This window comes from Physeter macrocephalus, chromosome 19, assembly GCF_002837175.3.
Source record: "Physeter macrocephalus isolate SW-GA chromosome 19, ASM283717v5, whole genome shotgun sequence".
NCBI classification, from domain to species: Eukaryota; Metazoa; Chordata; class Mammalia; order Artiodactyla; family Physeteridae; genus Physeter; species Physeter macrocephalus.
The window spans coordinates 29,337,414-29,349,398 of NC_041232.1; the positions used below are offsets into that span (position 1 = coordinate 29,337,414).

The window sequence follows — 11,985 nt, forward strand, 5'->3', positions numbered from 1 at the left end:
TATTCTTTTGCTAAACGTACTCCTCAGCCAATGCAGTGAGCCTCAGTGCTTTGATTTGGAAGCCTTAGAAATACCTGGGAGTTATTTGAATGTGGCAGTATCAGAACTACAAAAGATAAGCAGGAAGCATTTCACAGTCCGTCAGCAAATTGTAGGATTTGAGAGCAGACACCCAGGGTTGTATCAAATTCCCTCCACGTTAATGTTTTGAATAACCAAGCACGTTAGCCAGGTTTTTGCTCAGCACTTCCCTTTATTGATAAAAAGGAGCATTCACAAAGAATCAATACCTAAAGCTCATCAGGCAACTGCAATTACTTTTATGATGTCCTCAATGCCGAGCTTTAACAAAGAAAACCTCTCTTCTATACTCTGAAAGGCACCGATAGATGCTGGCAACCACATTGATAGCACATTTTTCTCAAGAAGTATAATAGACCAGCCCACACCACGGCTGTGAGTCCATTCTTCCTGGAGGATTCACAACGCACGGAGCATGATTCCTAGATGTCCGGCCATTAGGACAGAAAACAGCGTTTGCCAAGGCTACATTGGGTCTTCTTTGTTGCGCACGGGCTTTCTCTAGTTGCAGCGAGCCGGGACTACTCTTCGTTGCGCAGAAGATGGCTGTGCCTCCCACGTATGCTGATCTTGGCAAATCTGCCAGGGATGTCTTTACCAAGGGCTATGGGTTTGGCATAATAAAACTTGATTTGAAAACAAAATCTGAGAATGGACTGGAATTTACAAGCTCAGGTTCAGCCAACACCGAGACCACCAAAGTGAAGGGCAGTCTGGAAACCAAGTACAGATGGACCGAATATGGTCTGACGTTTACGGAGAAATGGAACACTGACAACACACTAGGCACGGAGATTACTGTGGAAGATCAGCTTGCACGTGGCCCGAAGCTGACCTTCCATTCATCCTTCTCACCAAACACTGGGGAAAAAAATGCTAAAATCAAGACAGGGTACAAGCGGGAACATATCAACCTGGGCTGTGACGTGGATTTCGACATTGCCGGGCCTTCCATCCGGGGTGCTCTGGTGCTGGGTTACGAGGGCTGGCTGGCTGGCTACCAGACGAATTTTGAGACCGCGAAGTCTCGAGTGACCCAGAGCAACTTTGCAGTTGGCTACAAGACCGATGAGTTCCAGCTTCACACTAATGTAAATGATGGGACAGAGTTTGGTGGCTCCATTTATCAGAAGGTGAATAAGAAGTTGGAGACTGCTGTTAATCTGGCCTGGACAGCAGGAAACAGTTACACTCGCTTCGGAATAGCAGCCAAGTACCAGATCGACCCTGACGCCTGCTTCTCGGCTAAACTGAACACCTCCAGCCTGATAGGGCTAGGATATACTCAGACCCTAAAGCCAGGTATCAAACTGACACTGTCAGCTCTGCTGGATGGCAAGAATGTCAACGCTGGTGGCCACAAGGCCACAAGCTTGGTCTAGGGCTGGAGTTTCAAGCGTAAATGAATACTGTACAGTCATTTAATTTTAAACTATTTTGCAGCATAGCTACCTTCAGAATTTAGTGTACCTTTTAATGTTGTATGTCTGGGATGCAAGTATCGCTAAATATCATGTTAGACTTCCAGGTTAAAGATGATTCAGCTTTAGGGTGTTACCCTTGCAGAGGTACAGAAGAAACCCAATTTCAAAAAAGGTCCTTTCAGCTGTAGACTTGAGGGGGAGCTTGCTGGCCTCTCTAGAGATGTCAGGTTTCTTTTTTACCTAGAAATGGCTGCAAGTGGAAGTTGATAATTTGCAGGCACTTTGTAATTTGTAAATTCGTATTGAGTAAATGAATGAAATTGTGACTTCCTGAGAATTGAACCTTGGTTTCCTACCCTGATTGAGGAGAGGCTGTTTGATGGTGTATACAAACTCATCTGAAAGGGACTTTTTCCACCCCAATCCATCACCTCTATTACACCAAAAGTAGTCTGCAGGGCGTGGTAGCTGCTTCTTTTGTGCCATTTTGGGGTGGAGAAGGTGGATGTGATGAAGCCAGTAATTCAGGACTTAACTGTGTTTTTTCTCATGCTGTGTTTTTTTGCCCTTGCACCAGAGTATGAAATAGCTTCTAAGAGCTCCAGCTGCAAGCTGGGAAGAGTCTCGGTGACTGTAATCACATGGTGGCAACACTCAGAATCTAAATTGAACTTCTGTTGTATTCTCGCCACTCAGTTTATTTTTTAGCAGTTTAATGGGTACATTTTAGAGTCTTCCATTTTGTGTGGAATTAATTCCTCCCCTTCAAATGCTGTAATTAACATCACTTAAAATAAACCTTGAATAAAATATTGAAAAAAAAAAGGAGTATAATAAGCTCTTGGGTCACCTTCAAAATATGGTTACGTTCTTTCCCTGGAGTAGAGTTACCGTGAGGTATCAAGTGACTGAAAAAGCGAGGAGAGGAAATAAAATGATTGCTCAGCAGGAAAAGCATGATGGTGGTGTTCCAGCCTGCTTCTCCGCCACAGCAAGGTCATGGATATTCAACGTGAGCCCAAGTGGGTCTTCAGCAGCAGACACCATGAGCGCGATCCTGGCACAAGTGGTGTTTGTGTGACAGCTGCACATATGGGCTCCAGCTCCAGCCTCAGTCCTGCTCTGCAGAGGAAGGTGCGTTCCACAGTTTCCCACTGAGTCATGAGGTCAAGTAAGAATTCCTCTGATGTCTTTAAATAGTCTTGGCTCCAGCAAGCACACGTGGGTGTGGTTACTGAGTGTGCCTGTGTGTGCCTGGCGGGGATAAGCAGGTCTCCGGTTGCTGCTGGACGGGTATGTGGAGGGGGATGTGGAGGGGACTGCAGTTGCCTTCCAGTGACACTGGTAAGATCTGTTTGCAGTGGTTCAACGCAACAGCTCATGCACTAAGGTGCTCATGGAACGACGGTGTCTCATGGTAAAGGCAGGAATTGGCTGCCTTCTTTGCCGGATGGGAAATTGATGTTGGGGTCTGTTGGAAAAATCACTTGTCCTGTGAATAAGTTACATGGCCCACCCCCCACCCCCAGCCCGCCTTGAGCAGCTCTTAGAAGACGTGAGACGTCAGCCCCCCGTACTAAAGCTGCCTAAGTCTGAACCTGAGGATGTGCCACCCACTGCCCCAGGCTTTGTTGCCCTTCCCCACATGGGGTGAAGGTAGAAGGGGGAATTAGGGTGAGATGACTGCTAGAATGGGGGTTTGACTGATTCACCCCGATCGTGTCCTTTGGTTTCTGAAACCCGGGGCTCAGTCTGCTCTGTGCCATCTAGTGTGTTATCTTTGCTTCAGTCCTTTGCTTTAATTTCTCTTTAGTGAGGATCACAACTTGCCACATTGTGGAAACCCACGTGGGTCTGTCTCTTCCACCAGACTTTGAGCTCCTTGGTAGAAGGAGCTGAGCGTTACTCCTCTCCAGGTCCTTGCCCAGGGAAGGTGCTAATAAATATAAATTTAACTGAATTCAACTAAGGGTAGTAAGAAGTTAGATAAATCCTAGCAGCAACCCCCATTCCTGTCTTGCTATTATTTGTTGTGTCCTGTGGACAAACGTGCCAAGAAACCCGAATGCTTGGACTGCCACTGATCTGAAGGCACTGTAGGTTCACTGCCACCTTTTCATTCTAATTCTTGAACTGTCACCACAGAGTGATGTCTCAGGGGCTCTTGGCTGCTGTGACAACAGTGAGGTTCAGTGACTCTCGTGGCAGGAGCTCTGGATTTCCTCGTCCTGATTCTGCGTTTAACTGACAGCTGTGTACTCTTAGAATTAAAAAGAAAACAAACCATATTTTTACAGATCCTTTTGTCTAAAGAGTTTTGCATGTTGCTCAACTCATTTTTAAATGTCCATATGGGAAAGCCAAGTGGCAAATATCACCCTTCTCTGAATGTGAAAAAGGTAATGACTTTTTTTGGGTGGCCTGTCTCTGCCTTACCTCCTCTTTCCTGCCTTTTGGCCATTTTTTCCCCCCTATTATTAGCTCATCTCTGAGAAGGCAAATGTGGTAAGGGAGGAATAATGAAATTATTAAAGGATGATGTAACCACTGGCAAGCGTCTCTAGAAAAGCTCAAGGATGTGACCGTGAGTGCAAGAGGAGGATTGGGAAAGAAGGTGGACCTGAATGTTAGCTCTGGCTTTTGTATTTATTCTCTGAAAGCCATCACGCTGTACCCCCGTCACTCACCACCAGACGCCAGCATGAGCGGCTAGATTGTTACCCAACAGTCATTCTGGAGGCAAAGTTCCTGCGGTCGTTTCCCCCCGGACTCGTGGGGAAGCTCTGGCTGATTTGGTCATTGCCGGGAGGGCAGGGCCCCAGCTTGCTCTTTGGTCCCAAGTGATGCTTGATGGCGGCTGAGGTGGGAGCATGTCTTGCCATTGCTACCCAGCTGCACGTTGCCAACTCAGGGGCTGAAACCAGACGGTGTCAATACCTCCTATATCGTACCTGGCCCACTGCACGTACTTAGCAAATATTTCACTTTTGATTGACTTTGAATCAGACCTGCTGTCCTCCCTTCCAAAGGCCGAATCCCACCGCTCCCCAGAGAATCAGAATTATTTCTCTTTGGGGAAAACCCAAGTCCTCTTTCAATTAATGTTTAGAAGGAGATGAACATAGTATTCTGTGGGTTATTAAGAATATACAGAGCTAAAAGCAAACACCTCCTTAGAAGGGGTGTTCAGTGTGATTTAGCAAATAATAGCACAAGCATCGACCCACAGAAAGAGGAAGAGGAGAAGGTTTAGACCAGGAAAGTACCAGGCTGAGTCTGTCTGTGTCTCCGGCACCCACGTCAGGTGTGTTTTTTGTCCTTCAGGTAACTAAAGAGCATCTCCAGACCCCCCTCCAGCAGCTCGGGCAGAGGTTTGGATAAAGGGTTGTGGGAAATGTGAAGCCCTTTGTCCATGGGGTTCCAAGCGATCCTGGCCAGTCTGCGCAGCAGGTAGAGCTCCTCGGGGAGGGTCTGGATGTCATTGTTGTTCAAGTTCAGCAGCTCCAGGCTCGTGAGCAGGCAGAGAGAGTAGGGGAAGGTGTGGATATTGTTACTCTCGGCAATGAAGATCTGCAGGCTGGCCAGGCACTGGATGCTCTCGGCAATGCTCTCCAGGCGGTTGGAGCCCACGTGCAGGAAGTCCAGCTCCCTGAGCGAGAACACGCAGACAGGGATGTGGGCAAAGCGGTTGTGGCTGAGGTTCAGCTTGCGCAGCCGGGAGAGGTCGGCGAGGCTGGCGGGGAGCTGGGACAGGAAGTTGTGCGACAGGCTCAGGACCTCCAGGTTCCGGCAGGCGCTCAGCTCTGCCGGCAGCTCCGTCAGGCAGTTCATGTGCACAAACAGGACCTTGAGGCTCTGGAGGAGGCTGACCTCCCGGGGCAGGGTCTTCAGGCGGTTCCCGCACAGGTTCAAGACCACCAGCCGCGTCAGCTTCCCCACCTCGGGCGGGAGGGCCCGGAGCTGGTTGTGGGACAGGTTGAGCTTCTGCACCTCCGACAGGCTCCACAGGAAGTCGGGAGCATCCGTCATGCCCTTGGTGACCAGGCTGAAACTGACGTGCCGCAGGCCCCGCTTCAGCAGACACCGCGGGTCCCTCCCCGAGAGCAGAGCATCGTCCCACGGGGAGAACTTCTGCCTCCCCCGCAGGAACCCCCGCCCCGGGGGGCCCTTGTCCTTGCAGCGGGCACCAGACTGCCTGGCCCCCATTTACCTGCCTTCCTCGTGCTCCTCTGTCGCCGCGGGTGGGGATGGGCTCCCGGGCCGCTGCTGAAGCCCGGCAGGGAGCCGATCGGGTGATGCGAGCCGAGGCCGGTGGTGCCGCAGGTGGAGTAGGACTTGGGGGGAGGTCCCAGATCCCCGGCTCTCAGGGTCCCAGATGCCTGGTGCTCGGGGTCCCAGATGTCTAGCCGCGCCGCCGAGAGCCGCCCGTCTTCCCGGCTGGGTTGAAGTGGCTTCTCTCGGAGCAGCCGGGCTGTAATGATACCCTTGTCCCTGAGGCTGCAGAACTGAACCTCTCGGGTCCCTCTGAACACCACGGGGCAGCTGTCACTGTCAATTCTGCCCGCACTTTATTGGCCTGGTGTGTGCAAACAGGTCAAGGGGAGGCCATGTCTGACTTTCCTGTCTCTGCTTTTCTGGGTGTCACAGCTGAGCAGGGCGATTAACCAGCCCATCTCCGAAAAGAAGCCAAGGGGAAAAAATAAAGCCAGGGTGTCTGCAGGTCTCAGGCTTATCCGGACCGTGGAGCGGAGCCAGGCTGAATGTGAGTCGCAGAGTTATGTTCCCAAAGTTAAGGATCGGCAGACGTAACATACACACTGATTCACACCGCGGTGAATCATGTCGTGAAGAAGTAACAGAAGGAGCCCGGACACCTGGAATCCTCGAGAACAGGGTTTTACACGGTACTGGTCAGAGGTGATTCCTTGAGGAGAGGGTGAAGGGGTCTTGACCACACTCCCATTTTCTCCCAGAGAAGCTCTGGGGTCCTCTGTTCTACAGAGAGCTCCTGGGTTTGGTAGGGTGCTCTGTAAATGTTTGGACAGCCCTTGACTGGCCACTTAGTAAGGAAAGCACGGTGCCTATTGCCCTGGAAAGTAGTCTGAAGAGGCCTCCCCGGGTACACACCTCTCTCCATCTCTCTCAGTGAACAAGTTAACTCATACCCTAAGTAGGTAGTCAGTTGTTGGTGTCATGGGCTGAACTGTGCCCCCGCTCTCAAATTTCCAACGATGAAATCCTAACTTCCAGTAACTCAGAATGTGACCGTGTTTGGAGACAAGGCCACATGAGGACACAGGAAGAAGACGGCCGTCTGCGAGCCAAGGAGAGAGGCCTCAGAAGCAACCTACCTGCCAACACCTTCTCTTAGATTTGCAGCCTCCAGAATTGTGGAAAATAAATTTCTGCTGTTTAAGCTCCCCCGCCGGCCAAGTCTATGGAGCTTTGTGTGACGGCCCTGGCAAACTCACCCAGCTGGGGCACAGGCGGACACATCTGCACAGGTGAAAAAATCTTAAAAATAAGTTGTGGTTAAGGGGAGAAGAGATATCGAGGTTGATGGCCCAGGTTCTGAGAAAAGGGCGTATGGGCTTTGCGAGGGCTGGCTTGGCCCGCGGGCCTGCGGCTTTTGCTGGCACAGCCATGGCATAGCAGTTGGGCCTCCTGGACAGCAGTGCTGGTCCTGTGACTGTGGTCTCAGAACAGTCATCACCAAGCCAGGACCTTGAGCTGGGCTCTGGCTGGGTGCCGCCCCGGGAAGCTGCAGGCCCATCCACTGAGGTGGGGCAACAGGAGGCGTAAGACAATGCCAGGCCATTTCTGCCCCACTTGGCATTTGAGAGCGCTCTGACCCCTTTCAACTGAGTAAGCCCCAGGCATTCCTGGACAAAGGTGGACACTCTAGACTTTTTTAATGGTATACTTGAGTACACCATAGGTATTAATTGGGGACGGGGGCGGGGGAGTAACGTGACTAAATTTGTACCCTAGGTTTTTGGAGCAGATCACACCTTATATATGTAAATTTCATGTGACAATACAATTCTGCTGCTTCCATGAGCCTGAGAAATTATACTAGAATATCGGAAATGTGGGGACCAGCAGGAACTGGGATGGTTTGAGAACGAGTCATGGCTTTCTTCTTTGTGACAATTCTCTCTCTTTCCCCTTAATACATTCTTTCCAATAAATACTTTTTGAGCACTTATCAGTAGCCAATATTGATCGAATATTTACCATGTGAAATGCACTGCACTAGGCACTTTACATAGAAGATGGATATTAAAATTATCTCCATTTCAATATGAGGAAAGGGAAGCCAGAGAGAGGTCAAGTTACTAATGCAAGATCAAGTCACTTGCCCAAGTTCAAGTATCTACTCAATGGCAGGACCAGAATTCAAACCCAATTAGTCTGACTCAACAGCCCCGGCTGGAACCACAAGAAAACTCTGGGCTTCAACGTACACAGAGCTGGAATACCTGGCTAGGATATGGTTTTCTGTTTTCAAGTTTCTATGGAGTAGGTCTGGAGAGAATATAGGTAAAGAAATGACTCTGTAACCACATAATAGAAATAACTACATAATTAGGTATTAACCCTACTTTCTCTCCCCCAACACAACTAGGAGAAGCCAAAGTTAAAATTCCCGAAGACTTTGGCATAATGGATTTAATCCCCTCCCCAAAATAGTTCACTTCTTTAGCGAGATTCTCATATATCAAATGGACGAGTTGTATGGATAGCTGACTGTTTCTTCTGAGTTTTTGAAACATGGATGATGCCTCTTATTAACCATGGTGATCCAGTCCAAGCTGCAGTCACAGCAGGTTCACGGAGGGGACGGTCATAGTCTCTGGGTCGTGTCCTCGTCTATGATGTGGGCCGTTTGTGGGCGGTGATTTCCCGGAGCCCCTTCCTACCCTGCGAGTCAAGATTCTCACTACAAGTGAGACCATTGTAGGGAAATGCAAGTCAGACTTAATGCTTTCTGGTGAAAGCAGGCAAAATCCAAGGCAGCTTTCCTTTTCCTCGCATTAAGTTTGGGCCCTGGGGAATAAACAGTAACAGGAAATGCTGTGGGGCTTTGGGACTTACTACTAAGCCTACACATCCAATTTTTGCCAAAAGAGACTCTTTGAGGCTGAGTGGATTTCAGTTTGGCATAAGCCTCAGAGGGCAGCATTGTTGAGAAGTTTTTGAAATTCCAGGGCATGTAAGTAATTTGACTGTCTTTAAAACCTAAAGAAGTTGTAGAATTATAGAAACATATTTAATAAGCCTACCATGTTAACTACAGTGTTATATATTCCAAGTGATTCTTGTTCAACATATGAAAATCAACATTTCTTATTTCTTTAACCCTAAATAAAATACAACTGAAATGAGGAGAGTATAAAATAGTAGGTTATGAAAACATCCAGAGCTTCTCCTGAATTCACACTAATGGAACATCCATTGAAAATCTCTTTATTGTCACTATGGCTTTTCAGCTTATGTCTACAGATCATGTCTGTTAATTTTGGAAGAAAGAAATGTGCCTGTTTCAACCGTTTGCTAAAATAACCATTTTATTGATTTAAAGTTTTTAAAATAGAAAGTATAGAAAAGTATGGAGACAATCCAGTTAATGTTTTGCGTATGTAAATTTCGAGCTTTTTCCTATACATATCTACTTCAATGTATTTTCTTGTACCAAAAAAAATTTCTTTTCATCTGTTTTAGCCCAGGTTTCCTCAATAGCATAGCTGGAGGCAGGAGCTCTGGGGCTAACTTGGCCGCATCTTTGCAGCAAGGCCTGCCTGTTGCTAGGTTTCACAGACATCTGCACGGTGGCTGGACCACCATGTCTCAGAACAGGCCACCATGTCTCCCTGCTTAAGCATCTGCAAAAGGCATGTAACGGTGAAACCCAAAGTACATAACAAAATGCCTTAATTCATGGTTATTAATGGTACATTGAAGGTTCATGGTGACCTCAGTAAATGACAGTTGCCCCATGAATGGCAGCTATTATACACATAGACCACCCGCCCCCCCCCCCCACACCCCTGGATTCATTCACTGAACATCTCCACAAGTTTGACGCTTATTTCGTCCTTGTTCGTGAACTTCACAGTCTCGTCAAGGGCAATCAGACCTGCGTCTACGAAGCATCTCTCACTGATCTTTCACTCACCTTCTGTTTACCGAGTATTTACTTAGTGCCAGGAGCTGTTTTAGACACAGTTATACAGTCTATCTGATATTCAGAAGACTCGTGAGGTAGATATTGTTAACCTTAGGTTAAATATGAGGAAGCTGAGAGTCAGTGGGGTTAACTGACGCATAACTAGTTAGTATCAGAGTTCAACACCTGGTCTTCTGATCTAAATCCTGTTCTCTTTCTACCATGTGACTAGCCAGCATCCCCCTGCACAGCTTTTCTTCTTAGTAAAGTGGCTTATTACTACTCTGATTAGAGCACGTCCCTGCCCGCCAGCTCAGAGCCACCGCAGTGAGAGGCAGCCCAGCCTGGTGGTCAATGTCGTGAGCCCTGGTTGCCAGGGCTGAGCATCTTGGGTTGTCATCCTAGATTTATTACCGAAAGGCCATGTGAACCGGGGCAAGGTACTTAGCTTGTATGTATTTCCATTTCTTCATATGTCAAGTGGAGATAATCACAGTATTTTATAAGGGTGCTGTGAGAATTAAATGGCTTAGTACACGTAAAACGCATAGGACCCATCTCCATAGGTAGCCCATGAATGGATACTAGACAGAGCACAGGAAAGACGGCCAAGCTATCCCTGTAGCTTATTTTATTTTATTTTTACTTTTTAAAAAAATTTATTTATTTCATTTTTAAAATTTATTTTTGGCTGTGTTGGGTCTTCGTTGCTGTGCGCGGGCTTTCTCTAGCTGTGGCGAGCAGGGGATACTCTTCGTTGAGTTGTGCAGGCTTCTCATTGCGGTGGCTTCTATTGTTGCGGAGCACGGGCTCTATGCACACGGGCTCAGTAGTTGTGGCTTGAGGGCTCAGTAGTTGTGGCTCACTGGCTCTAGAGCACAGGCTCAGTAGTTGTGGCTCACAGGCTTAGTTGCTCCACGGCATGTGGGATCTTCCCAGACCAGGGAATGAACCCGTGTCCCCTGCATTGGCAGGCAGATTCTTAACCACTGCGCCACCAGGGAAGCCCTGTACCTTATTTTATGTGTAATAGTTTGTACCTCTTACTCCCCTCTCCCTACACTGCCCCTCCCCCTTCCCTCTCCCCACGGGTAACCACAGTTTGTTCTCTGCATCTGTGAGTCTGTTTCTTTTTTGTTATACTCCCTAGTTTGTTGTAATTTTTAAAATTCCACATAGAAGTGATATCATCCAGTATTTGTCTTTCTGTCTGACTTACTTCACTTAGCATAATTCCCTCCAAGGCCGTCCATGTTGCTGCAAATGGCAAACTTTCTTTCTTTTTTATGGCTGAGTAGTATTATCCCGTTTGCCTTTAATTGCTTCTCTGTTACTGTATTTTGACATTTGTCTGTTTAATGCACCCCTCCATTTACCCGCGTCCTGTGTGCATGGGCTCATCACATAATCCAGAATTGTTTTTATTGACCTATAATTGACATGTAACATTATATTACTTTCAGGTGTACCACATGATTCAACATCTGTACATATTGTGATGTGATCACCATACTGAGTCTCATTAACACCCATCACCACACATAGTTACAGAATTTTGTTTTCTTGTGGCAAGAACTTATAAGAGCTACTCTTTTAGCAGCTTTCAAACATGCAACACGACATTAACCCTAGTCACCAGGGTGTACATTTTATCCCCAGGACATTTATTTCATCACTGGAGGTTTGTACATTTTGACCCCCTCCACCCGTGTCACCCACCCTCCCCTCTGGCAACCACCACTCTGTTCTCTGTATCTATGAGCTCGTTTTTTGTGTTTTGCTTTTTCAGAATCCCCGATCTAACCGCCATGGCAGCAGTTCCTTGAACAAAGCTTTGTCCCGCGAGCCGAGTCTAGTCCATCTCTCAGAGGAGGCCTCGGCGCCGTCTCAGGAAGGTCCTGGTCCCACCCTCCTGCAAGCCGCAGGGCACTGGGCAGCTGAGGTGCGGCCCCTCCACGTCCCCGTCCGTAGATGGTGATTATGCTTCCTCCTCATTGGCCTGTAGTGAGGATGGATAGAATGACACTAGCAAAGCGGGTAGCAGGGCACCTCGTGCTATACCCTCCCGGAGCCCTCTGTGGTCCATCCGCTCCCTCCGGGCCACGGCACGACCCGCAGTCTTACATCCCACCCTTCCCCCCAGACACAGCCACACCTGATTAAGGAATAGTTCCAGATAAAAGAAGCCAAAAGAGAAACGGCAACTAAATGCAATGAGTGATGCTTGATTGGATCTTGAACCAGAAAGAAATTAATTTTCTCATCTTATTTTAAGGACATTAGTGAGATAATTCTGAAATTTGAATAAGG

The 11,985-nt window shown here is 48.0% G+C and overlaps 2 protein-coding genes across 2 annotated transcripts; one reads left to right on the plus strand and one right to left on the minus strand.

Annotated features, from left to right (window-relative positions):
• The first annotated feature begins 509 nt into the window (after positions 1 to 509).
• On the plus strand, positions 510 to 1,478 carry LOC102992414 (voltage-dependent anion-selective channel protein 1-like). The gene has a single exon (XM_055080633.1). The coding sequence runs from the start codon at positions 624 to 626 to the stop codon at positions 1,461 to 1,463; it is 840 nt and encodes a 279-aa protein (XP_054936608.1). The 5' UTR covers positions 510 to 623; the 3' UTR covers positions 1,464 to 1,478.
• Positions 1,479 to 1,498: 20 nt separating this feature from the next.
• LRRC30 (leucine rich repeat containing 30) lies at positions 1,499 to 5,976 on the minus strand. The gene is made up of 2 exons (XM_007114866.3): positions 4,193 to 5,976; positions 1,499 to 2,976 (listed from the first exon to the last, which is right to left on the minus strand). The coding sequence occupies exon 1, from the start codon at positions 5,709 to 5,711 to the stop codon at positions 4,806 to 4,808; it is 906 nt and encodes a 301-aa protein (XP_007114928.1). The 5' UTR covers positions 5,712 to 5,976; the 3' UTR covers positions 1,499 to 2,976; positions 4,193 to 4,805.
• Positions 5,977 to 11,985: the final 6,009 nt, after the last annotated feature.